The 27,703-nt window shown below is 38.4% G+C and overlaps 1 protein-coding gene across 1 annotated transcript; it reads right to left on the minus strand.

Moving 5' to 3' along the window:
* Positions 1-773: 773 nt before the first annotated feature.
* On the minus strand, positions 774-26,711 carry LOC139712197 (MFS-type transporter SLC18B1-like). Its single transcript, XM_071624037.1, has 13 exons — positions 26,169-26,711; positions 25,525-25,620; positions 21,876-21,949; positions 20,192-20,339; positions 18,600-18,668; positions 17,142-17,229; positions 14,844-14,986; positions 10,860-10,964; positions 8,844-8,935; positions 6,451-6,546; positions 3,497-3,571; positions 2,538-2,681; positions 774-935 (listed from the first exon to the last, which is right to left on the minus strand). Exons 1-13 carry the CDS (start codon positions 26,538-26,540, stop codon positions 857-859), a joined length of 1,581 nt encoding a protein of 526 aa, XP_071480138.1. The 5' UTR covers positions 26,541-26,711; the 3' UTR covers positions 774-856.
* Positions 26,712-27,703: the final 992 nt, after the last annotated feature.

Genomic DNA, 27,703 nt, shown 5'->3' on the forward strand with positions numbered 1-27,703 from the left:
AAACCCACAAAAAGTAGGCCAATAGTTTGATGCAGTATGGCATATTCTAAGCTGTAAAATACTATAGCTTGTTAAAATTGCACCAACTTTAATAATACTAATTCAAAATATGTCCCCCCAAAAAAGGAAAAAAAAAAAGCTGCTGAAACTACTTATCCAATAGTGCAAAGCCTATAGAGTAAAATGGAGTCAAAATGGGACCTGAGCTTTCGATTCCTAGCAGAATTCTCGTCAGAGGCAAAATGACAAAGATTCTGCCAGGATGGAAATCTCTGGCCCATTTTGACTCTAATTCATAAGACTGATTAAAATAAGAGAGAGTAATAAGGGAGGTGTAGATTCATACAAAAGGGATAAAAGAAAATTTAAAGATTAGTGTCACTCAGGCGTGCTGTGCAGACGTATCAATTTCCAAGTGAAAGCAGAATCTGTCCAAAAAAGATATGGCCCTCAAAAACTGCTAGAATCTCAATTCTTATTTTGTTTTAAGCTTCCAAATTTGTGACAGTATGTAGAGAAAGGATTACTCTCCCAGGTAAGACAAACTTTAAAAAAAAAATTGAGTTTGTCAACCCAAAGGACATATTTTAATCCACTACAGAGAATCATTATCTGCGACTTTTTGTGGCTTTTGAGCTGGGCGGTCACATTCTATTTTGTTTCGCGCCAAATAAATGAACTTGAAAAATGATGAGTGGTGGTGGAGGATGAGCTTGGAGGTCACATGACCAGGTCACATGACCATGGATATTTTCTTCCCTTTTCCTTTTTTGTCAGTTCTGGTTCTCTCTTCCTTCTTTTTGAACTTTGCAGGGCAATTATCCCATCATGCCTTGCACAGAAATTGTCCTTTGAGCTATGCGGTTATAGCCGGTGACTCTCTACCCACGATCTCTGGGTACGGACTGTCCCTCAAATGCGGTGGTTTCCGCCTCCTGAAAGAAACAGAGAGGACGAGAGAAAAATTTGTGACATGGTTTTGGCACTAAAATGAGTGTATTTCTTCTTTCCACAACACAACAATGCTGTCAATCTAAATATCGATGGTCACCAAACTGTGAGTGAAATCTTTGAAGGCTTCCATGGTGGTAGAACGTTGGGTGGTAGAAGGCGTCACGGTGCACCACGTATTCTTTCTGGGTCCCGTTGCATAAAACTTTTTTAGCAACCTTAAAAAATTCAGGTTGGGATTTGCCCAACCTGAATTTTTTAAGGTTGCTAACCTAAGAACGTAAAATCCGTTGCATAAAAACTCTGGTTGGGAGCTTCCAACCAGAATTTTGTGATTTCAACCGGAAAAAAATCCGGTTGGAGTTTTATGCAACGGGCCCCTGGTGTATGGGAATGGGTAGGCCCTTTTCAGGGCCACTCACATACTCCAGAAAGAACATGTGGTACACCGTGAAGCCTTCTACCACCCAAACTGTGAGTATTCTTTGACAAAAGCAAAAATGTGCAGAAAATCAAAATAGGGTATGCAAGCAGCTTGTTATAACAAAGTTCCCCTGTACTTCAAACTTGCAAGCTTTACTGAAACAACATACTGTTGCATTTATCAATTTCACGTTAAATATCAACCCCCATTTTAATCATTACAGCAGGCATAAACTACACAGACACCAACTTATTGTTTTCTTTGAAATACTACAACTACATTTAGAAGATCCGTAAATGAGTATCTTGACTTTAAACTTAATAGAAATATCACGTAAAGTGACATATTTTCACTAGACTGAACCTTTGTAAATAAAAAAATATATATCTATAAAAGAACATACCACTTGTACAATACATTTAAAGATGTGAATTTTTGATGTGCCAAAGTACTTCAATATCACATTGTTACATAATTACAAACAATGCTAACCAAACTTGACTAATGAAAATTAATTGTGCAAATATTTCAACTTTTAAAGTTTTGAAATGTAGAGGGCAAATCTCTATCAGCATAATATGATAAGAGAAGTAGGTGGCAGAAAAAGACCAGAGAAATATGAAGATATGATGTTGGACAGAGGGAGAGATGAAAATAAAAGAGATGAAATATTCATAGAGAGAGAGAGATGGTAGAAAAAAAGAGGAGAGAGAGAAGGAGAAAGGAAGAGTAAAGGATCTGTAAAGGAACTAATCTAGGAATTTAAAGGGATCGTTCAGTTTTGGTTGAGACCTAATTTCAGGTTTCTAACATCTTTTGGTGAGATAATGAGAAACCTCTTATGAAATATGAAAGAGCATGTAATTCCATGAGGAATTCAACGTTTATTTGATGAAAATTGGTTTTGAAATGGCTGAGATATCCAAAACAGAGCGATTCTAATAAGTGTGGGACCCACACTTTATTATGATCGCTTTATTTTACTTTGTTTATAGATGTTTCAGTCATGCCAAACTCGATTTTCATCAAATGAACTTTGATTTCCTCTTAAAATGGTATGCTGTGTACTATTTCATAAGTGTTTTCTTGGTATCTCGCAAAAAGTTAAAAGCCCAATTCTCATCTCCACCAATACTGTACCATCCCTTTAAGTACAACTCACCCTTTTCCACACTGATACTCCCAAACACCAAATAAACAAATCAAGATCATTGCTATAAAGTTGCCACCCGCAAATAACGTCGCCGACCAGTCGAAGCCAAAGTTATCCACCAGGGCACCAGCTATTGTTGGTCCAATGAAAGTTCTGCATTTCAGGTGGAGGAGGGGAGACAATATATAACATCTGGGAAGATTTGCATCAAATGAGTGACAAGGTTTCATACACATTCAATCATGTCAGGCCCATAGTGTTCTCAGGGTGACATGACCTCGTATTTGAACTGGCATGGGATTCAAGAACCTCCTTCACCCCAGGGATAGCACGGTGCCCATTTGTACAAATTGAGCTCCTTTAACTCTTTAGGAATGCTACAAACTTGCCAAGTTTGATGAAAAATCTTTCATAGGGTGTTTAAAAAAAAAGCTTAAAATGTAAAAAGTTTACACAAGACAGACAACAGACTAAAGTGATCAATAATCCCAACACCTTACTGGAGCTAAATTTAATCTAAAAGTGGTAACATTACAACAACAACAAAATTAAATCAGTGACTTATAAGGGCTAAACCCAGGTTCTTCTGTCTGGTTATACCGATCTTTCCTTGATTTGCACCATTATTTTTCTAATAATAAATGTAAGACATTACAAAACCTATCCTCGCATTTTATTTCTGTCCTTTCGACAGGAGCGCAGCGTCGAGTTGAGGAAGTCTCTCTTTAATTTCCATGATGGCATTCAAGATGGCTGCTACATTTCAAACTGATCACTTCTTCTCCATAAATGAATTGAACACCAGGGTCCCATTTCACAAAACTTATATCAGTAACAACTGCCGCATTTCTATGACAAATTTGCTCTCAACCAATCTGATGCAAGGATTTCAGTAGCTTATAACAGCTATTGTAACTTGTCATGGATAACAAGTTTTATCAAGAAACGGGGCCCAGGTCATGGCTTACCCTAGAGAAAACGCTCCGCTAAATACGCCAGATATAACTCCGTGTGTAGCGAGATTGTCGGGCAAGCCGTACCACCTGAACAACAAACAGGAGACAAATACAGTATGATGAAAGCTTTAATGATACAACACTGAATATATCTTTATCTATGGTTCAGCTGGGCTTATATGATTGACTGAAATGAGTAGATCTGACTGCTTTTCAAATATATGAACATGCATTTTAAACAACAATTCATTAATCTCGAGTACTGAGCCTTGCTCACTATCTGACAAAAGTGCTCTCTTTGCCAACTGGTGAAAATGTCTTGAATCTACTATATAATAATGTCAATGAATACAGACTAACTTATCCCCTACTAAATCCCTATTGTGTTACCATGGCCTTCCCGTAGGACTAAGGCACATTGCTACACCTCAGTGGGCTTACTAATAAGGCCAAATCTCGATGGGATGCTGATGCCGATGAAAAAAGCTTAGCAAGTAAGGCAAAGTGCCTTACTTGCTGTGGTCTGACGGTCTACACAGAGCCCACAAAACCGACTGCCAGACGTGACAAGTACATGTAAAACCTAGAAAATATTGTGTTGCTTTGGCGACAGGTATAACTCCCCTATAAAGAATTATATACCTCTGTAGATTGCTCTCATCTGATTGGTTAAAAGTGGAGTCATGAAAATAGCTGTGCCCCATTTTTTATCAAAATGACGTCATGATTTACCGTGCCCGGGGCATAGAATCAACTGTGCCCTGTAAATAGGTTTGCAGACAGTCACAACCCCGTACACATAGATCACTCATATGTACGCACCAATGATACGACCGCCGCGCTGTTGATCACTGTTGATTACAAATGCTGTAAAAGAGACTAGAATCTATATTTTCGGTATCACATTCTATATTTCGGAATCTATATTTTCGGTACATAAAACAAATAATGACAGCTTGATATTCGGGGCACAGTTAAAATTTTTTTTCACATCACCTTGGGCCCATAATTTTAACTGTGCCCCTCATAGCAGTCATTATTTGTATACTATTCTCCTAACGAGTCTACAGTACATCTTTAGGGAAAAAAAATGTGTTGTCCTTTGTTGTGCATTGGTCTCGTTGTTGACTTTTATCATTTCATTTTGTTTTGTCCGTGGTTTGAAAACTTTTGTAGCAAATATGAGCAGGATCACTCAAGACTTATAGACTAACTGTTGGTCTAGACAAGGAAAAAAAATGGTTTACTCTTGTTGCGGATTTCTTTCATCATTTTGGTTGATTTGTTTGTGGTTTGCCAACTTACTTAGCTCACATATGAGCTGGATTACACAACTCTGCAAGATTGACTGATAGACTAGACAGGAAAAAGGGTTGTTACGTTTATTGCTATCTTCTTTTATTTAATCAAAGAAGACAGCAAAGTAATACAAAGCAATACTTTGTTTTGCGTTGTTGATGATGATGATGATGATCCACATCATTTGTATAGCACCATATATCTGTTTTAGAAACATTCAAAGGTGCAGGAACAGTTTGTTTGTGTGGTTACAACTTTAATACTGAGTGGACATGAGCAGGACTGCACAACTCTTACAAGCTTGACCGTCGGACTAGACAAGAAAAAAAAAAGGGATTACTCTTGTTTTGCTGTTACTGCTGCTGTTTTTTGTGGACTGTACCGTACAATGTACACTGTATGTCCCCTAAAAATGTTACAACAGGACCATCAGCAATGATAACTTTAAAAATAGTGAATCAATCCAAATTCAATTTCAGGGTACGAAACTATAACTCATTGCTGTCAGGAAAGGAATATTTTTGCCTCGAGTGTTTATATGTGTATATATATATATATATATATATCTATATATATCCATTGATTTTGTACAAAAGTTTGTTAGGTCAATGACGCCTCTGTTGGTTGGGATACCCCAGACGATATTAATATAAGAAAATTAGTTAATTGGATTCAGTTATGCCGTATTACATCATTGTGTTAGGTTCAGGCCAGCTCATCCGGCTGTGAAGTTAGGTTAATGATATTCAGGAATATGATTAGGTGCTAGGGAAGTCTTAATTTAGTAAGTAGAGATAGTTTGCTCTGTGAGGAGGATTTTTAATGCATACTTCTGTCTGAGCCATATGTTAATTGATATTATCAGTTTGTGCATAAGTACGGACTTTAGGGAATAGTAGGCAGAGAAACACTTTGGTTAGCACATAAAACACATCGATACGACGCTTGAATTTACGTTGGCGAGCGGGACTGTCAAGCTGAGGCAAGTACTGGTACAAGCCGAGGGACAAGCGTCACTACCTGAGCCACACCTGCTGAGCCACACCCGCTGACAACCTGCGGTCTACCGGGCACAACGCTGGCGCAGTACCAACTATTGAAGGGGGAGACGAACCCGGAACCCAGAGCAGTATAGCAAAAAGTTACGTGTTTATTTATACTTTGTTTTGTATTTGATATTTTTATATCAAATCTTCTACTTTGTAACAAAGCCAAAACTCAATTATTGAAGATGTCGACTTAACTGTATTTGATTTGTGTCAAGGTAGCAGACTAAACAAAAAAAAAAAGGTTGCCTATGTGGCAATTGCCCACATCTTACAGAAAACCCCATTCGATTTGCTTCAGTGGTCAAAGAGAAATGAGGAATTTTGTACAGCATGTCATGAATCTCTTTCCTCCAAGTTCTGTCTATTGTGTTCATATACAAGAGCATGCAAGTGCTAAACTTGGAAGAGTCAGAATCATGGCATGCTTTACAACAATCCACATTTTTCTGTCACCGCTTAACCGCTTAACCAAATTGCATGGGGTTTTCTGCAAAATAGAGCTAAGATGGTATATTTTAAGACCCTGAAGTAGCATTTAGACAGTTTAATCATATTAGGTGTTGTCAATGCGAAAATTTGATTGTAATTTTTTGGGGGACATACATACTGTAAACTTACTTAGCCGACATAAGCAGGTCGAGGAAAGCTGGCATGAGGGCCACACCTATTGAGAGTCCCATGAGACTTAACGCTACGATGACAATCCAAAGTTTACTGTCGGAAAGAGAGAAAAAGGACCAAGACATTGAAGCATATGATGGTACAGAAATTGTAACAGTCCCATGTATTGCAAATTATGCTGCAATTACAAAAAAAAAAAAACTACAATAACAAATTTTTAAGACAAATGTATGTACATCACATTCTGTGGCCTACAGTTGCATATCAAACCTATAATGACAATCTATACTTTACTGTAGGAAAGAAAGAAAATTATGACATTACGATTATGACATTAATTTCTCATACATGGATTGTAACAGTTCCATGTATTTCAAAATTACGCTGTGAATACAAACATTTAAAGACAAAAGTACAGATATCATAAAATGATACTGGTATAATTATGGATTGTAACAGTCCCACCCCATATCAACTTCTACAGCCTACATCTTAATGTGACATGCCATAGTTTTGTCAAATACTGTAGCCATCTCAGGGCTGCCAACATTTAAACTTCAAAATCAGGATATACGTGTATCTGGTAATTGTGTCTTACATGCATATTACTGAACAAAATAATTCCCAATTCAGGTTGGCTTATTTGTACATGTATATCTTCTGCTCTGAAAGCAATCAGATGTCAATAAGAAGGAGATGCTTTTCCTGGGATTGCATGGACCTGTTGCATAAAAAGATGCTTGAAATCAAACATTAGTCAGGTACATGTATCAGTCTGTCAGCATTGAGTACTCTGAGACTTATGTCTTAGGATTTTCTGACTTAAATCTGATATCATCTTTTATGCAACAGGGCCTGAATGGGTAGTCTACATCACTAGGGTGCAATTCAAGAAATGCGGATAGAATAGCTACAAACATTATTTAACATCTTTAGCTTACTAGAGAAAACAAGGAAAAGTAGAAATTACGCGGTGCGTAAAATATGTCCCCGCCGGAAGTAGCATTTAGTATCAAAGTGTACTATATAGGTCAAAAGATCAAGGTCAAAGGTCAAAGAAGTCAAAGGTCAACATTCTGTGTAGAAGTTTTGAAGCCCTCACCTAGTGCCATCACAAAAAGCAAACGGAATCGAAATCCGGTTAGAAATGGCGAAGGAGTAGCATTTTGTAGCCAATGTACAATATAGGTAAAAAATCAAGGTCGAAGGTCAAAGAAGTCAAAGGTCAAAATTCTGTGTAGAAGTTTTGAAGCCCTCACCTAGTGCCATCACATAAAGCAAACGGAATCGAAATCCGGTTAGAAATGGCGAAGGAGTAGCATTTTGTAGCAAAATGTACAATACAGGTCAAAAAATCAAGGTCAAAGGTCAAAGAAGTCAAAGGTCAAAATTCTGTGTAGAAGTGTTGAAGCCCTCACCTCGTGCCATCACATAAAGCAAACGGAATCGAAATCCGGTTAGAAATGGCGAAGGAGTAGCATTTTGTAGCAAAATGTACAATATAGGTCAAAAAATCAAGGTCAAAGGTCAAAGAAGTCAAAGGTCAAAATTCTGTGTAGAAGTTTTGAAGCCCTCACCTAGTGCCATCACATAAAGCAAACGGAATCGAAATCGGGTTAGAAATGGCGAAGGAGTAGCATTTTGTAGCAAAATGTACAATACAGGTCAAAAATCAAGGTCAAAGGTCAAAGAAGTCAAAGGTCAAAATTCTGTGTAGAAGTTTTGAAGCCCTCACCTAGCGCCATCACATAAAGCAAATGGAATCGAAATCGGGTTAGAAATGGCGAAGGAGTAGCATTTTGTAGCAAAATGTACAATATAGGTCAAAGGTCAAGGTCAAAGGTCACGACTGAAATTCTGTGTAGAAGTTGCAAAGCTCCCATGTAGTGCTATCATATAAAGCAAACAGAATCAAAATTGGCTCATAAATGACAGAGAAGTAGCAAATTGAAGATTTTGATCACACACGGACGCACACACGGACACACGGACGGACGGACGGACGGACGGACACACGGACACACACACATACGGAGCCCGTTTCATAGTCCCCTGCTCGAACTCGTTCGGCGGGGACAAAAATGGTAATTTGTAATACTGTGAAGTGAGACACTGGCTGATCTTGATTTGCAGTCAGGATTTTGCGAGGTTTTTATTTTCACAAAATTTCGCCAGTCAGGTGCTATTCGCGAAAATTAAAGACACGTGAAAATAATGACTCTGATCCCGATATGAATGTAACGCAGAAGTATACATTTCTCAATTCAGTGCAGCACTCCACGATCACGAATTTAACCACTCACGAAATCGTCGGGAAGACCCGATTCGCAAAAACGTAGACTCGCTAATTATAGCGTATACAGTATGATTGGATGGACAATCGGTCTTACCTGGGTAGATTTAAAAGTGGACTTGGACCAATCAGCATGAAGGACAACCCAGAGAGGTAGAAACCTAACGCCATCATGATCCGCGTCGTTTTCTGCGGTAAATGACAAGAAATACTAGCGTTCAACATCAAACCCTTTAGATTTCTTTTGGTTCAATTACCAGTATTCTATTTGAAGTGTATATTAAAGGACAAGTCCACCTTCATATACAAAAGGATTGAGAGAATGCAGCAATATCAGTAGAACAAATCAGTGAAAGTTTGAGGAAAATCGGACAATCTGTTCAAAAGTTAAGAATTTTTAAAGTATCAGCCCAGTCACTGCTGGATGAGAAGACTACTACAGTGTATGATGTCACATGCGTACGATATACGAAAAATAAAAAGAGAATTTCACAAAACTTTACTTTTTGAATAAAGTGCACATTCCTTTGACTTGTTACTGACGTATGTTAAGGGTAATATTATTCCCCCTGCCTTCTGAAAGAGAGAAGTCGAGTGTTCTTTTGTTAAGCAAGAAAAATGGAAATATGTTGAATTTCCTTTATTCTTTCTTTATATCGTTGTACTCACGTGACATCACAAGCTATAGTAGCATTTTCATCCAGCCATGACTGAGCAGAAACTTCAAAAATTCATAACTTTTGAACGGATTGTGGGATTTTCTCCAAATTTTCGCTGATGTGTTCTACCAATATAGCCGCATTCACTCAACCCACATGTCTATGAAGGTGAACTTGTCCTTTAAACTCTTTGTGCACAACAGTGTAAAACCCCTGTGTGGAAAGCAAGAGCCCTTCTGGAAAACACTGTGTATTTCAAAGCCACATAACTCTTTATAGTTCTAAGCATTTAACATGTATCCTAAAAATGTAGGACAGGAAAGTTGTAAAAAAAAATGTGGTGTACATTTCATGACAAATTACAGATATTTTTTTTGCAAATGGACATTATGTAAAACATAGCAACCCAAAACAGGCTGCAAAATTGGTCACACATCTCTATTGAAGGCTGCTGCTCAGTCACCATGTACAGCAATCTGTAAACGCAAGGAATGGAATTACAAGGCATATCACAATTAATTTACTGGTTTGTGCTCAATTGTTTGATTGAGCAAAATATGCAAAGTTGGCAAGCTGCTGATGATTGAGGCAGGCACATAAATGTGGCACACATAGAGATAACACTGTAAAGGCTTTTATTTTCTCGAATTTCGCAAATTACCGTTGGACCACTAATTCAGCGAAATCATCTCAAACTGACAGGCAATAGTGTATTTATAACAGCCTTGGAGTCGAAATCGCAAACACATCTCGCGAAAATGTCTGCGACCTCCTCTTTTGCGAAAATAATTTTTTTTTAAACAGCTTTTTGCTGGTTTTGTGATGCAAGGTCACAAATTATATTACTTTCAATAGTGTAGATTATATACCTAATTTCTAGAATCCTCTCATCTGATTGGTTAAAAGGGAAGTCATGAAAATAACTGTGCCCTATTTTTGAGTTACTGTGACCGGGGCCCGGGCAGAGTTAGTAAATAGGTTTGGAGACAGTCGCGACCCCGTACACGTAGATCGCTCATAATGTACGCACCAATGATACGACCGCCACGCATTCAATCAGTGTGCTGTAAAAGAGACTAGTGGACTGGTTTGTAGACAATCGCAACCCCGTAGTACACGTAACGTACACTGTACACATAGATGATCACTGTACGCACCAATGATACGACCGCCGCGCTGTCGATCAGCATTGATTACGAGTGCTGTAAAAGAAACTAGAATCTATATTTTTGGTATCTATATTTCGGAATCTATATTTTCGGTATATAAAACAAATAATGACTGCTTGATATTCGGGGTACAGTTAAAATTATGTAGGCCCTCGGTGATGTGAAAACCATAACCATGCCCTCAGCTTCGCTTCGGGTATAGTTACGGTTTTCACATCACCGTGGGCCCATAATTTTAACTGTGCCCCTCATAGCAGTCATTATTTGTACATGTATACTATTTACCTTCTTATCCGCTATGTAGCCCCAGATGGGAGCCGTTGCTCCATACGTTCCCCCAATGAGTAGGAAGAGTACTCCAACGAGGCTATCTTTGATTTTCAGAGGAGGCTGAGGAGAGGAAGATGAAATCGGATGAAACATGATGACACAGAGGACTTCACTTATTCATTCATTCATTCATTCATTCATTCATTCATTCAGAGCATCCATTCATTCATTCATTCATTCATTCAGAGCATCCATTCATTCATTCATTCATTCATTCATTCAGTCATTCATTCATACATACATACATACATACATACATTCATTCATTCATTCATTCACTCATTCATTTATCCATCCATCCATCCATTCATTCATTCATTCATTCATTCATTTATTCATTCATTCATTCATTCATTCATTCATAGCATCCATTCATTCATTTATTCATTCATTCACACACACCTGTAGCATCCATTCATTCATACATAGCATCCATCCATTCATTCATTCATTCATTCATTCTATTTCTTTCTTTCAACAAAAATTGTACAACAACAAGCATTAATATGTGACCCGCGACAACGGTTTCAGGCAAAAGTCGCAAGAGCAGATTCCCTCCTAGGCGGGGTACAAAGATTTTGACCATTATTTTAGTCAATTTAGGTTTTTTGCAGAAATCGAATCTTTGATATGTTTTCTACACCTACACTAAATTTCAAAGCATAAGACTAAGTTTTTCCTATCGAAAATGGAATTTTAAACACCCTATGTTGGATCGCACTCGTCAGTTTCGAGCTTCTTTCGAACGCCGCGCCAATATCCCTAGTGTTGCTACGGCGCAGGGTCTCGCATGCGATTGGCTGGTGCGTCGCATACATTTACATAATTTGGCTTTCGGAGACACCAGTTGCAGCGTTTGGGGAATGCTTTGTCTACCCGTGCACGATTACATGCTCCATTGTTCTTGCTATAGTGGTATACGCTCGCTCTGTAGTGCGTGCTCTTCGTTTGGCTTTCTATCCAAACTATTCTATCGCAATGTTCGACAATGGAAGTGAAACAAAAATCATGTAGCATGACATAATCGTGTGAAAAGAAAACTAAATATTCTCAAATTTGTCTACTTGTACATGTAGTAAAAATTATGACAGCAGAATGACTCAAGGGAAGGTAGATGAGAGGAAAGGAGCGGTCACATGTGACCAATTATATTCAAACACCACACGTCAAGATTGCACCAAAACTAACGAGTCGTGTTCGTTTGTTTGTTTGTTTGAATTTAATCAGCACCACCGAACAAAGCAATATATGCATGTCTTGTAAAAGCAAAACAAACAGGAAGCATGACCCTTGCCAGCACTAGCAATTTTCTGCCTTCAAAAGGGTCGCCAATGATAAAGACAAATCAACCACAATGAAAACGCGATTTGTAAATTTGGATTCGCCACCACTCCTGTTACATGCACACGGTCATGGCGTGTGGATGCCATTGCGTACGTGCACCATACACATGTACATGTACACCATGCGTGCAATTATCGTATTCGCCATCTTGAAAGACGTACTGATAAACAAACCCGAGCAAAACGCATTGTTTTTCGGCTCCATACGCTGAGCTCCGAGGAAGGTGCCCGGGAAATTTGACTCTCTCAGTGAGCCAATCAGAAGGCGATGTGGTTGCTAGAGGCGGAGCTTAACATCGATTGGCACCATCGTACGGATGGGGGATTCTCCCCTCGCATCGCCACTCGGACATTGTCTTTGAGAAAGAGGTGAATCTTCAAAGCCTGTTTTCTCGCAATTTTTTCAGGCTAACAACTTAAAAAGTGCATTTTATTTCTCTTTCTATGCCCACTTATGGTGCCGAAGAATACAAGTGTTTTATACCAATGCAAAGCTTAGGAAATGGGCAATGTGATTCAGTGAAAAAATGAATTTTCAAAATTCCCGACTTTTGACTGAAACCGTTGTCGCCGGTCACATACTTAGATATAATATGTACAGGTATAAAAGTGTTAAAAAAATATTTCAGCAAGCAAATACAATAGAACAAACAGAGCATTTATAACCAAAGAAAAATGAAATAGGGTGTATCAGTAAAAGCCTATGAGGCTTGACCGGTAGATACACCCATTATGTATGACATAAAAATAACTACAGCACAAACTTACTCAATGTGTGTTTTCGCGTGAGCGTTTGTATGGATGTGTGTGTATATAAAGGGTGTTTAACAGGAGGTTGAGTTAAACATAAAAAGAAAAAAAATGAAACTTATACTTGGTTTTAAAACTGTTTCATGGCCGGCACAGCCGTGGGGGCTGTGGGGGCTCGGGCCCCCACACTTTTTGTGCACCATACAAAGGAATACATACGGTGTCATCACTTTGGGCCCCCACATTTTTTTTTTACCCGGAAGTACGTAAGTGGCACTAAAATAGAAATAGATAGAGATCTTGAAGTATGGCGGCGATAAGGTTATGTTTTTTCTCTGAAGACTTTTTTTTTTTTTTTTTTTTGCTTGTCCGCTGAAGAAACCCGGAAGTGGGCGGGGAGAAGAGATGAGCCTTTTTTTTTTTTTTTGCTTGTTAGCTCATGAAACCCAGAAGTGGGCCCCCACACTTTTGAAAACACTGCGCCGGCCCTGTTTTTATACTTAGTACTTCAAATGGCAAGCATTCTCATATAGTTCTCTAGTTTTGGTGTTCCACATGCTTACAATGAATTTGGACTCTAAAATCTTGTCTTATTTCCTGTTACTAAATTGGCCTAACATTCTTACTTTTAGAATATGATATCCAACTTTATACAGATAACTTGACAAGGTACCACAGATATCCACTTCGTCCCAATTTATTTCCTGATACCGGCAACAGAATGCCGGCAACAAGATTTGAAGTTCAAGTGCAGTCCAACATGCAAAAGATCATGTAGTTTTAAAACACATCAATATATGAAAATCAGAGAAACCAAAAGTTTTTTTTTTTATTATTATTATTATTATTTCAAGATATTTTTAGACTTTGACCAGACAGGTTCTAGTCACGATATCTGATGTTTGATTTATTGTGGAAGTAGGCAAATAAGAAATCCTTCATTATTTACTCAAATCACTTTAAAATTCTGCAGTTTTCTTGGTGCAAAATAGTGTCTGATATCATTAGGCGTAATATGGCGACATCCCCTCTTCTAACCGACACAATTAAATGAAAATTATTTGACACTGTCTGTTTACTCTTGTGGTGAGGAAGTTTGTTTCTATTACTCACTCATCCTCTGCTGTGTGTGCATATGAGTGTGTGTGTGTGTGTGGGGGGGGGGGGGGGGAGGGGACACATTACCAGGTTTTTATCCCGTTGTTTTTATAACATAACAAGGGTGGATCGTTTACCCTCAAAGAGTTTTGACTCTCTCAAACACAACGTCTTTGTCTCTCACTAGCAAGGAGTACAGGATAATACACATCATCACTTAGCTGAGTCGCAAGGACACAAACTAACGCCAATGCATTTTGGACTCGGCCACCCTATCAACTCACTCTCATCCCCTGGGGTGACAAAACCTTGTACTTCAATAACTTCGATGAATTTTCAGGAGAGCAAAGATAAAATTTTCACTTTCTCAATATTTGTCAAAAATAACACCAATGTTGAGGTCAAATAATATAGACACACTGTTTTCAATAACATCAACTCATGATTGTCATGTTGGGGAAACCCAAATCAGTATTTTTCAAACAATTTTTGTTTTGTTTTTCCAAGAATGAGTAAGAAGGTTTTTTGATATAGGCCAAATGAGGTCTTGTCATCCAAGGGAGGATTTGTTGAAACTGAGCTGGTCTAAGCTGAGGATGTCTGCTTAACCCGTTGAGGATGAGTCCCGAATATACTCGAGCAGGTGTCTATGAGAAATGCGTGTTACAGCAAAATCAGCTTGTCCTCACTGGGTTTAATGGGAAGAGCATGACTAGATGAAAGGTAAACACAGCCATATGATACTTACACTTGTGAGATGGACCGATAGGGTGGGGTCACTGAACCCTAGTGATGCGCTCCCCCACATGCAGACGATCAAGATGATCCAGACGGCTGGTATCCTAGCAACGCTCAGCAGGGAGCCAGTTTTCTCATCACTCGATCTTGGAACTAACATAACAACAACAATGAAGATTATTGATTACAAAAAAAAATAAATTAAATCAATCAAAAAGGAGAAAAGGGCAGCTAACAATGTCAAACATGAGTGTCAGCAACCAGGGATGGCATAGTGGTAATGTGGCTGCCCGGAAAGCAGTAGACGAAAGGTTCGATTCCCGCTGGTTCCTTTTTTCCAACATGTTTGTTAAAATCATAGATAAGCAGTACTGTTGCGATCTTACTATTAAATGCATTTGTACAAAGAGAGACAACTGACAAAAATCTGTCATAGCAAAATGTCAAACATGTTTTCTCATATGGAAGATTTCTTTCAAAGTTTTCCTAATATAACGCTTCCCAAGCCCATGGTACATGTAGCTGCCAGTTGTCTAAAGTGCTCGTTCATTGTCATGATCATCTGTAAATTTAAAAACATGTGAATCACTTGCGCAAATATGTTCACTTTAACAATATCATAGTGTAGTGGCATTACAGTATCAATAGCAGTAGCAGAAGTGGTAGCTGAAAATATAATGGTTATAGTAGCAAGTGGCAAAAGTTGCAGCAGTTTATTTTGTAGCAGCAAAGAAGCCATAGTAACTTTACCCATTGAGGATGAGTCCCGAGTATACTCGGGAAGGTGTCTATGGGAAATGCGGATTGTAGAAAAATCAAACCGTCCACAATGGTTTAAAAAGTAAAATGTACAAAATCTTCTCCAAATTGTGACCATTTCACCCTTAATGTTCTTTTAATAGCAGACTGGCAGGCATGTTACAGCATTTTCTTTACCTATCCAACTGGCACAGACGTCTGGAAACAATGTGTCGATGAATAGAGATTTAGCCTAATCCCCTTAACCCTATTGTGTCACCATGGCCTTTCTGCTGGACTGAGGCACATTGCTACACTTCGGCAGGTTTCCTAATCTACGACTAGGTCACATTTGAATGGAATTAACTGACTGCTGACAAAAAAGCTCAGCAAGTCAAGCTTAGCACCTGTATACATTACAGGTTAACTCATTGTGAGCCACATTGGCATGTCCTCAGTCCACGGTTCGCCAAATTCGTATAACATCTTCTTCAAATGCACAACTGCGCACAGATCGACCCATAAAACACTTTTGTTGTGCTATGGCACATTGAAGGCATGATAGCCATAGATTTGTCATAGATGTTACAATGGATATCTCTGCAACTTTGCTGACTTGGATTTCTGACATAATGCTTGAACTATAAGAAAGTTACATGGCTTAAAAGAACCCCCAGAATGTTTCCCTAAAGAATTAACGCGTAGCAATCAAAGACTAATGTGGCACATACATTGTAGGGGGTTACACATCATGGCACATAAGGAGTTACAAAGTTTGGTGTGTGTGTGTGTGTCTAGTGCATCGGCTTCATCAATACTGCAAAACGAGGAATTTTCGCGTGCATTTTAATTTCGCGAATTTCGAGAGCGCCAAGATTTGCGAAATTAAAATGCACGCGAAAGTTCTTGTTTACACTATATATGCATTGAACGCCAGTGGCACTTGCCACAAAAAAGGCTGTCGGTTCCAATTCGCAAAAAATTCATGCCGCGAATATATCATGTTTTACAGTATACTGCACCCACTGGATAAAACATGGTGTGCATTGCCGCATGCACTATGTTGAAGCCACCGGAAGTCATGAAAATTACTCCCATTCTTTGCACATGTGGACATACTGTTTGCAGGTTTTGGAAATGAGCGAACCTAATTGGTTACCACAGCGCACAAATGACACACATCCATACGCATGCAAGTTAACACGCAAGTGACTGGAACAGCCTTGCTTCTTGGAAGTACTTTTAGACACTGTCCCTGGCTACATGATGAGGGCGCTGTTGCTATATCCAGTACAGTGCCGTATATAAAGAGAGTCGTTACCGCGCGTATTACGTGTTACAGGGTTAGCGTGTACGCTCAGACATAACAAAATGACCAAGCCAAATAAGGGGTAGTTAACAATGGGCACTGCGTATGAGCGCACTTTGGCAACGACATGGCTCCACGAAGATCACGGGATCCGTTTTGACCAATCACAGGCTTCAAAACTCATAAGCCAAAAACTGAGTTGGCCAGACTCTCTTTATATACGGCACTGATCCAGTAGATAGATATCGATGATCGGCTTACCGGGATTAGGCATGATGAAGACATTGACGATAGACATGAAGATGGCAAAACTTCCCAGGACAATGAACGGCAACTTGTAGCCTCCGATCTGCACACCAGTATGAAAAGAAAATAAACAGAAAGAGGAACAATCATTTGAATAACGTCTAATGCGGCTATTTGACGGATGCATTTGAGATCGAGTACACAATGCCTTGCCAAATATCTGCTGCCAATCTTCAGCGTTTGAATGTCAGCTGAATTCATGCTGAATATTTTGTGTGATGCAATCAATATGCTGTAAAAACCACACATTTTTGCATGCGTGAAACTTTCATGGAATTTCGCAAGGAGCCAAGATTTCGCAAAAGTAAAAAATGTACATGAAAGTTTTTGTCTACACAGTGCATTGAATGCCAGTGCCAATTTGCAAAAGTTTCATGCTGCGAGAAAAAGCCGTCGGCTCCATTTTGCAATAGTTTCACACCACACGTTTCTGATTTTACGGCATATCAGAGCTCTCTTTTTTCTAATTTGTTCCTTGGCATGGAAACACTGAATACCAAATCATGTGAACTTCTACCACAAGCTACAATAGAGGGAACAGATGGAATATTTCCAAAAATCTTTATCGTCGCTGGGGCGACAAGACCTCGTATCTGTAATTCTGATGAAAGTGACTTTTTTGGATTAATGGTCAGATAATCAGTTAAGTGATGTCCTGTTCAAATCCTAGCTGTCTTACCCCCAAAATGAGGCCACCATGGCATGTCAAAGGAAAGATTTCAGTGCTTTGGCTGCTATGTTTTGTTGTTTGTTTGTTTTTGTTTTTGTTTTTTTGCTCTCCTGAATGTTTGACATTTTGTAGATACAAGGTCTTGTCGACCAAGCGACGTTATATTTCATTGTGCTAATAACTATTTGTTTGTAATGATAATAAACATCATGATGATCACCTTCATCAGAAATAAACAAATCACGTGTAACATACTATATCTTGATCTTTGAGAGAGTGACCAATCTTCAGGGTTTTTACCTTGTGGTAATTCTCTCATTGCTATACACCTGTTTTCCATGATTAAAAAGATAGTAAAGATAGTATAGCTTTGGTTGAGAACTAATTCCAGGTTTCTAACATTTTTTGGCGAGATAATGAGAAACCGCCTTTTGAAATATGAAAGAGCATGTAATTCCAAGAGGGATTCAACATTTATTTGATGAAAATTGGTTTTGAAATGGCTGAGATATCGAAAACAAAGCAATTCCAATAAAAGGTGGGACCCAACTTTTACTAGGATCGTTTTGTTTTACTTCGTTTTGGATATCTCAGCCATTCTTAGACTGATTTTCATCTAATAAACTTTGAATTCCTCTTAGAATGGCACACTCTGCATTATGTTATATTCCTGGCATCTCACAAATAGTTAAGAGCCAAATCCTCATCTCCACCAATACTATACCATCCCTTTAATTTCTTACCCCATAGAACAAACTGCCAAGCGGCGGTCCAACGGCAAAACCGAGCCCACTAAACATTTCCAGCATTCCCTGGAAGAGAAAGAAAGACACAATCTGATGATTTCTCATTCAAAGGCATTATTTACCATTTGCAAGATGAAACAAAAACCCAGTTTTAGTGCCTCCAAATGGTTCTAAAATATCAGTTAGGGATAGAAACAACCAATGTAAAAATGTTAAACAGTGTATAAAATCAATGTTATTAAAGTAGCGTTGAATATGCAAAATGTGAAAAGCAGTTTTAATAGAATTGTTTCTGGAATTAACTGTCTACAATTGTGGTTTATACAGAAAAATAATGATATCTCCTTATATTTCACGCTTTCTTGGGAAATCTTTATAAAATATGGTATGATGTTTTGTGATACAACTGACCTACACATACGCATCAAATGTGATAACTCGAACAGATATCTTAAATCACTGCTCTCAATGGTAAACAGAATCTTTCAAGAAGTAGAATGGAGATAAGATACATAAGGAATAATGCCAACTGAGAAAAGAGAAAACAAGAACAGATGAAGAAAAAGAAGAGCATGAGTAGGAGAAACTACTACTATATAAGCCATTTAGCAAAGTTTTCATGAATCGGGACTTCCCGACAATTCTATGAGTGATTAATAATTGCTTTGGATATAAACTCCAAATTTTATTGTCCAAGAATGGAAATTCATTTTGCCCAATTGATCATGGGCCCGGCAGCCACTGAGCAGCGCCAGATCGACGTTGCTCGAACCTTTTCAACTGTTGAACGGCAAACAAGGTAGCAGCAACTCCCATCTTTTAACGTCTTTTGGTATGACGCGGCCGGGGTTCGAACCCACGACCTCCCGATTGTGAGGCAGCCGCTCTACTTACTGAGCCAACATTCACAACCATGGAGTATACTAATGAAAAGAGGAATGTACACATACACATCACAATCATGCCGGGATCAGAGTTACTATTTTCGTGTGTTGTGAAAATCGTAGATTAGCAATCTACTCAAGAAATTCGGGAAAATAAAAAAGCCCGCAAACTAGATGGGGTACACATCCAGTTCAGCATGAAGAAGAAGTAGAGCGACTGTGAGACAAGAAAATGTAGGGTTTGCAAATTCACAGCAATTACAGTACAGTGCAAAGAAAACGGTTAGTCCCGAGGACTTCGTTATAACAGGAGTCCACTGTATAATGAAATTCTGGTTACAATGAAGGAAAAATTCAGGCCACAACATTTTCTGCTTATGTGTTTTACTGCTTATTTGTTTGGTTATAATGAAAGTTTTACATACAGTGTCATGATACGGTGTAATGAAAGAAAACTGAGGACTCTGTTACTGTATACGCTGTTATTTTCGCGTGCAGATATTTTCGTGAATGAGGTCATAGACAATTTTTGTGAGATGTTGCTTTAGCAAACTGATGCCGACGCTAATGAAACGCACTATCTTACCCTAGCACATGGAGACATTTTCATGTGTTGTTAAATTTGCGATTCAACTGTGACTTGTGAAATTCGTGAAAATTAAACAGCTTATACAGTTTATCGGGAGTCGACTGTAGAGGACTTACACTCATCTGAGCCACGTTATCAGGAAATGCGCTAGCACAGATGGCCATGCCCGCCGTTATCGTAGCGGCCGAACCCAACGCTTCCACGGCTCGTATGATGAAGCAGTACGTGAGGAATATCGTCTTGCCGTGGAGCTCGTCCAAAAATCTGGGGAAGTGATCACAAGACTACACACGTAGATGTATAAACTATTAACATGAAACGACCATGAGAACGCAGTCTCAGGTTACATGAATATTGTATGCATTAAATGTATGTATCATATGCATGTATGTAAACATCTATAAAATGTATGTATGAAATAATCTGATGTATGTATGTATGTATGTGTGTATGTATGAATGTATATAGATGTATATACTGACAATGTGTGTGTCTGTGTGTATGTCATGTATATATGTGTGCCTGTAAGTGTATGTACATCATGTGATAAAGTACAAATAGATTGCCATTGTTATTTATAGCATTTTGGCACTTTAGAAAAGAATACATGTACAACTGTACAGCTGTATTCGTGGAAAGCAAAGAGGCTGTAATTAAGATTGAAAGTATTTATGACTGTCACTCTTGCTTGAATAGAAAAGACATGTCAGTTTTGATGAAAGGGGTTGACAGATAATGATGTCTGAAAGTCTTTCATACACAGAGTGATGGACACACAATACTGACATACAGACATACGTACAGGTAGGTACATTGTCGAAGAAAACAGCAATCACCACCAGTCCCCCCCCCCCCCCTTAAAAACGAAAGAACAAGATCCCATGCATTGTATTTGTGCATGACACAGTTTAGTACCGCTGTTATCCATAGTACATAAGTATACTTGCAATTACTGTCAGAGTATGTCATGCATACCAAATTGACCGCAAGTGTGAAAGTTACATAATGTTTTGCTTTGGGTTAAACCATCATGCATAAATGCACGATTAATTGAGATCAATTCCTTTTACCAAAATTACTTCATATGACCAACACATATTGTAATCCATTTTTTTTTTTACATTGTGGAAGTCCTCGTTATGGGCATTTTCTTTTTTCAAAACTGATGCAGCAGAAAGTTTTCTAGTTTATCAACATCATGTACCAAGTATGTAGTGTACAGACTTGTGAAGTGGTTGGGAGTGAAATTTACAATTGGCCTTCTTGCGGTCACCAGAAGTGGTTTTGTCTATCTTGCCTTTTTGTGTTTTCATCCACATTTTAACAAGGACAGTATTGTGGTTTTTGTTCACACAGGTTCTGAATAAAATACATTGTGCCTAATGTAAACACCCAACTGTGTGCGTATTGTGTACATGCCTTCATGTGTGTGTGTATGTGTATGTGTGCTTGTGTGTTTGTCTGTGCATGCATTAAGAATCTACATTGTAACCTTGAATGCCGTACTTACAAATGTCAAGGATTCCAACAGGATTACAGTACATCCTCACCACCCACCCCCCCCCCCCCCCCCCCCCCCCCCGTCCCACTTTACCTTGAACCTTAGACCCACCAATATTCTATGCAAGGATTTCAAAATTAACCGCAACAGTATCTGGTACTTCTAGTCAATATCTGTATTGTAGATAATTAAAGTAAACTGCACCGTTAATTGGCAGCTAAAATTCACCCACCCACCCACACACACACACACACACACACAGTACCTCATAGATGCCTTTTTTTCACTACAAGACTTACCCAAAGAGTACATTACATCCTGCACTGAGAAAGGACCCACTCAGGAACATGAACTTTGCTCCCAAAACAGGCAACTGGAAAATAGGAGAACAAAAGAGATAAAAAGATAAATAGACAGATCCAAACAGAGAAGAGATATTCCATAGAGAGACAGAGATAGAAGGAGAGAGAAACATATAAAGAGAGAGAGGGGGGGGATATATAGAAACAGACACAGAAAGAGAATGAGGGAGAGATGGAGAGATATATTAAAAGAAAGACAGGGATATAGATACATAGAAACAGACACAGAAAGAGAAGGAGGGAGAGATGGAGAGATATATTAAAAGAGAGACAGGGACATAGATACATAGAAACAGACACAGAAAGAGAGGAAGGGAGAGATGGAGAGATATATAAAAAGGAAGACAGGGTGAGAGATACATCAAACAGATACAAAGAGATAGATAGAGAGATGAATAGAGAAGAGATATATAGAAACACAGACAGGGGACATAGAAACAGACACAGAGAGAGAGAGGAAGGGAGAGATGGAGAGATATATAAAAAGGAAGACAGGGTGAGAGATACATCAAATAGATACAAAGAGATAGATAAACAAAGAGATAAATAGAGAAGAGATATATAGAAACACATCAATGGACAAGAAAGAGAGAGATAGAAAGAAAGATATAAAGAGAGAGAGAGAGAGAGAGAGATCAAAGAAACACAGGGTGATATATCCACCACGTAGATAGAGAGACAGATAGATATATCGACATGGAGATAGATAGTAAGGGGAGAGGAATATGATATCCAAAATATCAGAATTTTTTCACTTAAATGCAATGCAAATGCATGTTGACTTGTGTTTATACCCTCATTATCACTTATGTTGCCATCAGAATATCTGAATCTATTCTATAATAATTTTTCTGCTTGCATATTTCCATACAATGTCTTTCATCAATCATAATAGTAATATGGAAACATGCCAGTCATGCCCAGCTGAATAGTGCAAGATGCATTCCAAAGTCTTTTGTTAATCATAAGAATATAATTGAGCAGTGATTGTCGGGAAATATCATCAACTGAGTCTTGGTTTGAGAGATTTCTTTTCTTTTTTTTTTTCTTTTTTTTTGAGGATCTATCGGTAGTCTGAAGAAAAATAACAAGAATTAGGACAGCACCAGAGAGCATCAATAAAAACAAAAGTTTCCACAGCCCTTTAAGTGGGCCCTGGAACCAGCCAAAAGAGATATTGCTCGTCACACTCATGATGTTTGCGTAAAATACATAACACTGTGCTCCATGATGACAAATTTAGCCACTCATGACGTTGATGGGAAGTTTTAATTTGTAAAAACAAAATAATTATAGACTCGCTAAATATATAGTGTATACAGTGGCCAAACATGTACTTGTAATAAATTGTAGCTTGTAATTGACCTTTGACCCATTAATAATTTAAAACTTAAAAGCTTGCAACAGCATCTAAATGCAGGGCTTTTAATCAGTTTGCACAGGTACCGGCATACCCTGCAGAAAAAGAACTCAACCAATCTACAATGTACCTGGCAAGTCTATTAAAGGCATAATTTACCATTTACAGATGAAACAAAAACCCAGCATTAGTGTTCAAAATAGTTCTAAAATGTGAGTTAGAGATAGAAACAACCAATGTAAAAATTTGACCAGTATAATTGATGTTAAGTATTGTTTAATATACAAAATGTGAACTATAGTTATAATAAAAATGTTTCCAGACTAAATCGTCTACAGTTATGGCTTAATGAGAAAAATCATGACAGCTCCTTTATATATTTTAGGTTTTATTGCAAATTTTTTTATATGGTAGGATGTTTTGTGGTACAACTGACCTACATATATGCATCAAAAGTGATATCTTGAACATTTTTTAAATCACTGCTCCCAAAGTTAAATAGGACCTTTCAACAGAACTTGCATCAATATTCGTGTACAAGTACATCTGCATTTAGACTAAACAGAGAACTTAAACTATCACCACACTTTTATTATTATTATTTGCTCATTCACTCTACTGGATGAAGAGAAATGTGTACTTGGTAATCAATGTATTCATACAACCATACACAGAATTTTCAGGATTGGTTCTGTATACACACACTGTGTTTGCTCAGTACCAGGTTGTACTACACTGTACAATTGTACCTGTAGGCAAACTATGCGAATGTACAGTGTACTACCTGCTCCCTGGGCTGTACACACAGTATATGCCTGAGTGGGTTTGCTATTGTTACAATTAGGTCAAGTTTGGAGTGGATTAATTGAATACTGTTAAAAAAGGGGAAAAAAGATGAGCAAGTTACAAGCAATGTCTGAGGACATAAAGAGTCATAAAAATAAAAAACATTCTGTGTACCTTGGTCTCCACATACATAATAATGAATTAAACCTTGCTCCACCAACATACAGTGAATGGCAGTGACAAGGTACATGTACATGTATGCTCTTCAATTGGCTTGTGATTTGGTAATTTTATCTTCTTCAGAAAAACAAACAAACATAACAACAAAATAACTTTTATCACTGATGGTAGTTCAAAGGGATCGTATGGTTATGGTTGAGACCGAACTTCAGGTTGCTAACATTTTTCAGTGAGATAATAACAAACCTGTCACGAAATATGAAAGAGCAAGTAATTCTAAAAGAGGAATCTAACATTTATTTCATGAAAATTGGTTTGGAAATGGTCGAGACATCAAAAACAGAGCGATCCTAGTAAAAGGTTGGACCCACCTTTTATTCCAACCGCTTTGTTTTACTTTGTCTTTTGGATGTCTCAGCCATTCCAAAATCGATTTTCATCAAATGAACTTTGAATTCCCCCTAAAATGGTATGCTCGGTACTATTTTATAAGTGGTCTCTTGATATCTTGCAAAAAGTTAGAAGCCCAATCCTCATCTCTACCAATACCATACCATCTCTTTAACACAGCTACGGTGATAAGTAAAACGCTGCAACAGATGTCCAATTAAAGATCATCCTCATTTTTAAGCCAGTTTATAGTTCCACTTTGTGCATGAGCAGAAAAAAGGTCATTTGTACTAACAAGCATGTTGGGTTTGAGTACTTTAGCATCAGTGATGTAATGGTCATTTATGTCATCCTTAATAGACATGCTGCTTGCCAGCACATCCACCTGCCAGGAACAAAGCCTAATGCTTGGTGATGATAATAGAAAGAGTTTGTTACTTTAAAGCATTCAATAAGAAACAGAGAAATTGGTGATTCCCCATGTGTTCTTTTTGTACATCGTATTCTAAACATGAATTCCACAAGTGGTTATATTAGGTGTTTAAAAAGTATTAAATGCCTAACCAACTGAAAAAAGGAAAGGTCATTTGTATAATATGCACATGAGGTAATTACAAATTGGCTTGTAAGATAGCAACTGTCAGAATTGTATTTCATAATCGTAAATGCATATTCAAGTGCTTTAACCCATTGAGGAGGAGTCCCGAGTATATTCAGACAAGTGTCTATGGGAAATACGTGTTTTTGCAAAATCAGCTCGTCCTCAACTGGTTAATATTAGCAGACAAAATGAAAACGTAATACATGCCAGTGGATATGTTTGATAAAATACAAGGCACTATAATGGGGTACTGATGACAGAGAACTTACATATTTGCCTAAAATCGGAGCAGAGATGAAATTGATGAGGGCGAAGAAACCAAACACCAGGCCAGTCTCGGTAGAATTGACATCCTTCTTCTTGGCCTGGAAAAGAAGTTTGGAAGGAGGGGGGAAAACAAAAACAGTGTAAACGCCGCACACTGGCAACGGTTCAACGGTCTAGGACCAGTAAAAATCACTGTCGCAGCAGTAAATTTTTTAGGAATGGAGGAGTAACACAGGGAAAAACTGGGTGATTGGTCCAACAGGCAGGTTGGACCAGTAAGGAAAAATGGGTTAGCATGAATCCCTGCAATAATTAAACGATGGAGTACAAAGACAATTTCTTTAATGCTGAGGTGACAATTCATTCTGGCCCATGATAATCTTATTTCTACAACTGTAGTTTAAAATATATACAAAGAGTTTGATCGCAAGAAAAGTTTGATAGACCATTCTTGTTAATTTGATATAATTTCAAAATGTCCACCGTTATACAGTATGCCATTAAATTGTGATATGAATAAAGTGCTTCACCAACTGATAAAAAAAGCAAGGTTATCTTAACAAAATGTGCTCACGAGCCATATTACAAACTGGCTTTAATACTAAACTTAGATTTATGCCAGATTCTCCAAGGAAAGGTCACTCACCTCGTTGGGGAAAAACGGGGCTAGTACCGAGAATGACATGAGCGTAGACATGTACGTGATGGCGATCCCTGCGAATGTTAGCTTCTGTCGTAACGTAATCTTACGAGGCTTCTGCTCCTCCTCCTCCTGCTGGTCCCCCGGCATCTGACCCCCTCCTCCGTTCGGCAAACCATCCCCCGCGCCGTTGGCTTGTGGCGCGTTAACGGAACCGACCTGCCCCGGTAGTGCGGGATCGACGGTCTGCGGGGCAAAATCTTGACTCGGCCGCTTGTCGACGTTTTCTAGCAGCGATTTCATACTGGGCTCGTTGCCTTCACCCTCTTCTTCATCTTCGTAGAACTTGGAGAACAGTCTTTCTTTGTCTTCTGCCATGGCGGAACACCTCGTGGTACATGGATTTACTGGCAGGTGGCTCTGGAGATGCCCGTTACGCAGACTGCTGCTGTTTTCTCCGATTAAAGTCACAGTGAATTTGATTCTTCAGCAGCGGTAGAGGGCGCTGATACAGTAGGCGGAGTGAGATGGTTGTAGACTTCAAAATCAAAAGACTGTTGGAAACAGGAAAAGAAGGGAGAGACAAAATTCATAGGATAACAATCACAGTATCCCACACCTAATTTCAGACTTCTAACACCCTAGTGCCATTGCACTGAAATACAGAGCTGTACCCAAGGCAGTATAAGCCGCTGGTAATCAGAGAATGCTTCATACAATTACTGGTGCTTTACACTGTGTGCTATCCACACACCAAGCTTGCTTGATTTATTTTAAAAAAAGAAATTATTGCTGGTACAAACACGCTTCTACAATGCATTTACCTCTGATATCAATGCTTCAATTGCACTCAAACATAATTCATTAGATTTATTGCAGATTGAAGAGTGCTTTGCGTTGTTCAAGAGCTCTCTGCAAACCACACAATGACTTGCCATTATAACCCATTGAGGATGAGTTCCGAGTATACTCAGGCAAGTGTCTGTAGATGGGAAATGCATGTCATAGCAGACTCAGCCTGTCCTCAATGGGTTAAAAGGGAAGTCCAGGCGATTTTCATAATTTTGTATCATGTAATACACAAACTGACAGCTGCATGTTTACATTTGTGGAATCAATTGTGGTCTTTGAGCAAAGAAACCAATATTCTGAAAGCCATAAACACAAATTACTGTACACTGAACAAGGTAGCAGCTTTACCATAAGAATGCATGAGTAGGAGGCTCACATATTCAGAAATGTAGCAATGCAATCCATTACAATACTGCTTGCTTTGGAATAGGAAGGTCACCTGTATAGAATTCTAATATGCATCCTGGTTTCTTCTTTTGTTCTGCTTCCTCGAGCCCCCATTCTTGCATTCTGTGAAGCTGCTAATTGCTAAGTCATTATCCTCGTTCATTGTGAATTGTAATAAATTTTGAAAACAATCTTATTCTTTATCCCAATCACCGATTCTGAACCTTTGTACCCAGTATAATCTAAATCAATTTAGATTGCTCAAATGTAAAAGTCTGAAAATTGGCCAGAGTTCTCCTTTA

This window comes from Diadema antillarum, unplaced genomic scaffold, assembly GCF_040938485.1.
Source record: "Diadema antillarum isolate AM-2024a unplaced genomic scaffold, OU_Dant_1.0 seq00001773_RagTag, whole genome shotgun sequence".
Classification (NCBI taxonomy): domain Eukaryota; kingdom Metazoa; phylum Echinodermata; class Echinoidea; order Diadematoida; family Diadematidae; genus Diadema; species Diadema antillarum.

Bases quoted from the DNA above. Each gene is read 5' to 3' on its own strand.
- LOC139712197 (XM_071624037.1), bottom strand. From the start codon at position 26,540: ATGGCAGAAGACAAAGAAAGACTGTTCTCCAAGTTCTACGAAGATGAA. The intron at 6,547-8,843 runs GTAAGACCGATT...TCTTTCCGACAG, and splicing joins CCACTTTTAAATCTACCCAG to TAAACTTTGGATTGTCATCG. The intron at 3,572-6,450 runs GTAAGTTTACAG...TTTGTTGTTCAG, and splicing joins GACCTGCTTATGTCGGCTAA to GTGGTACGGCTTGCCCGACA.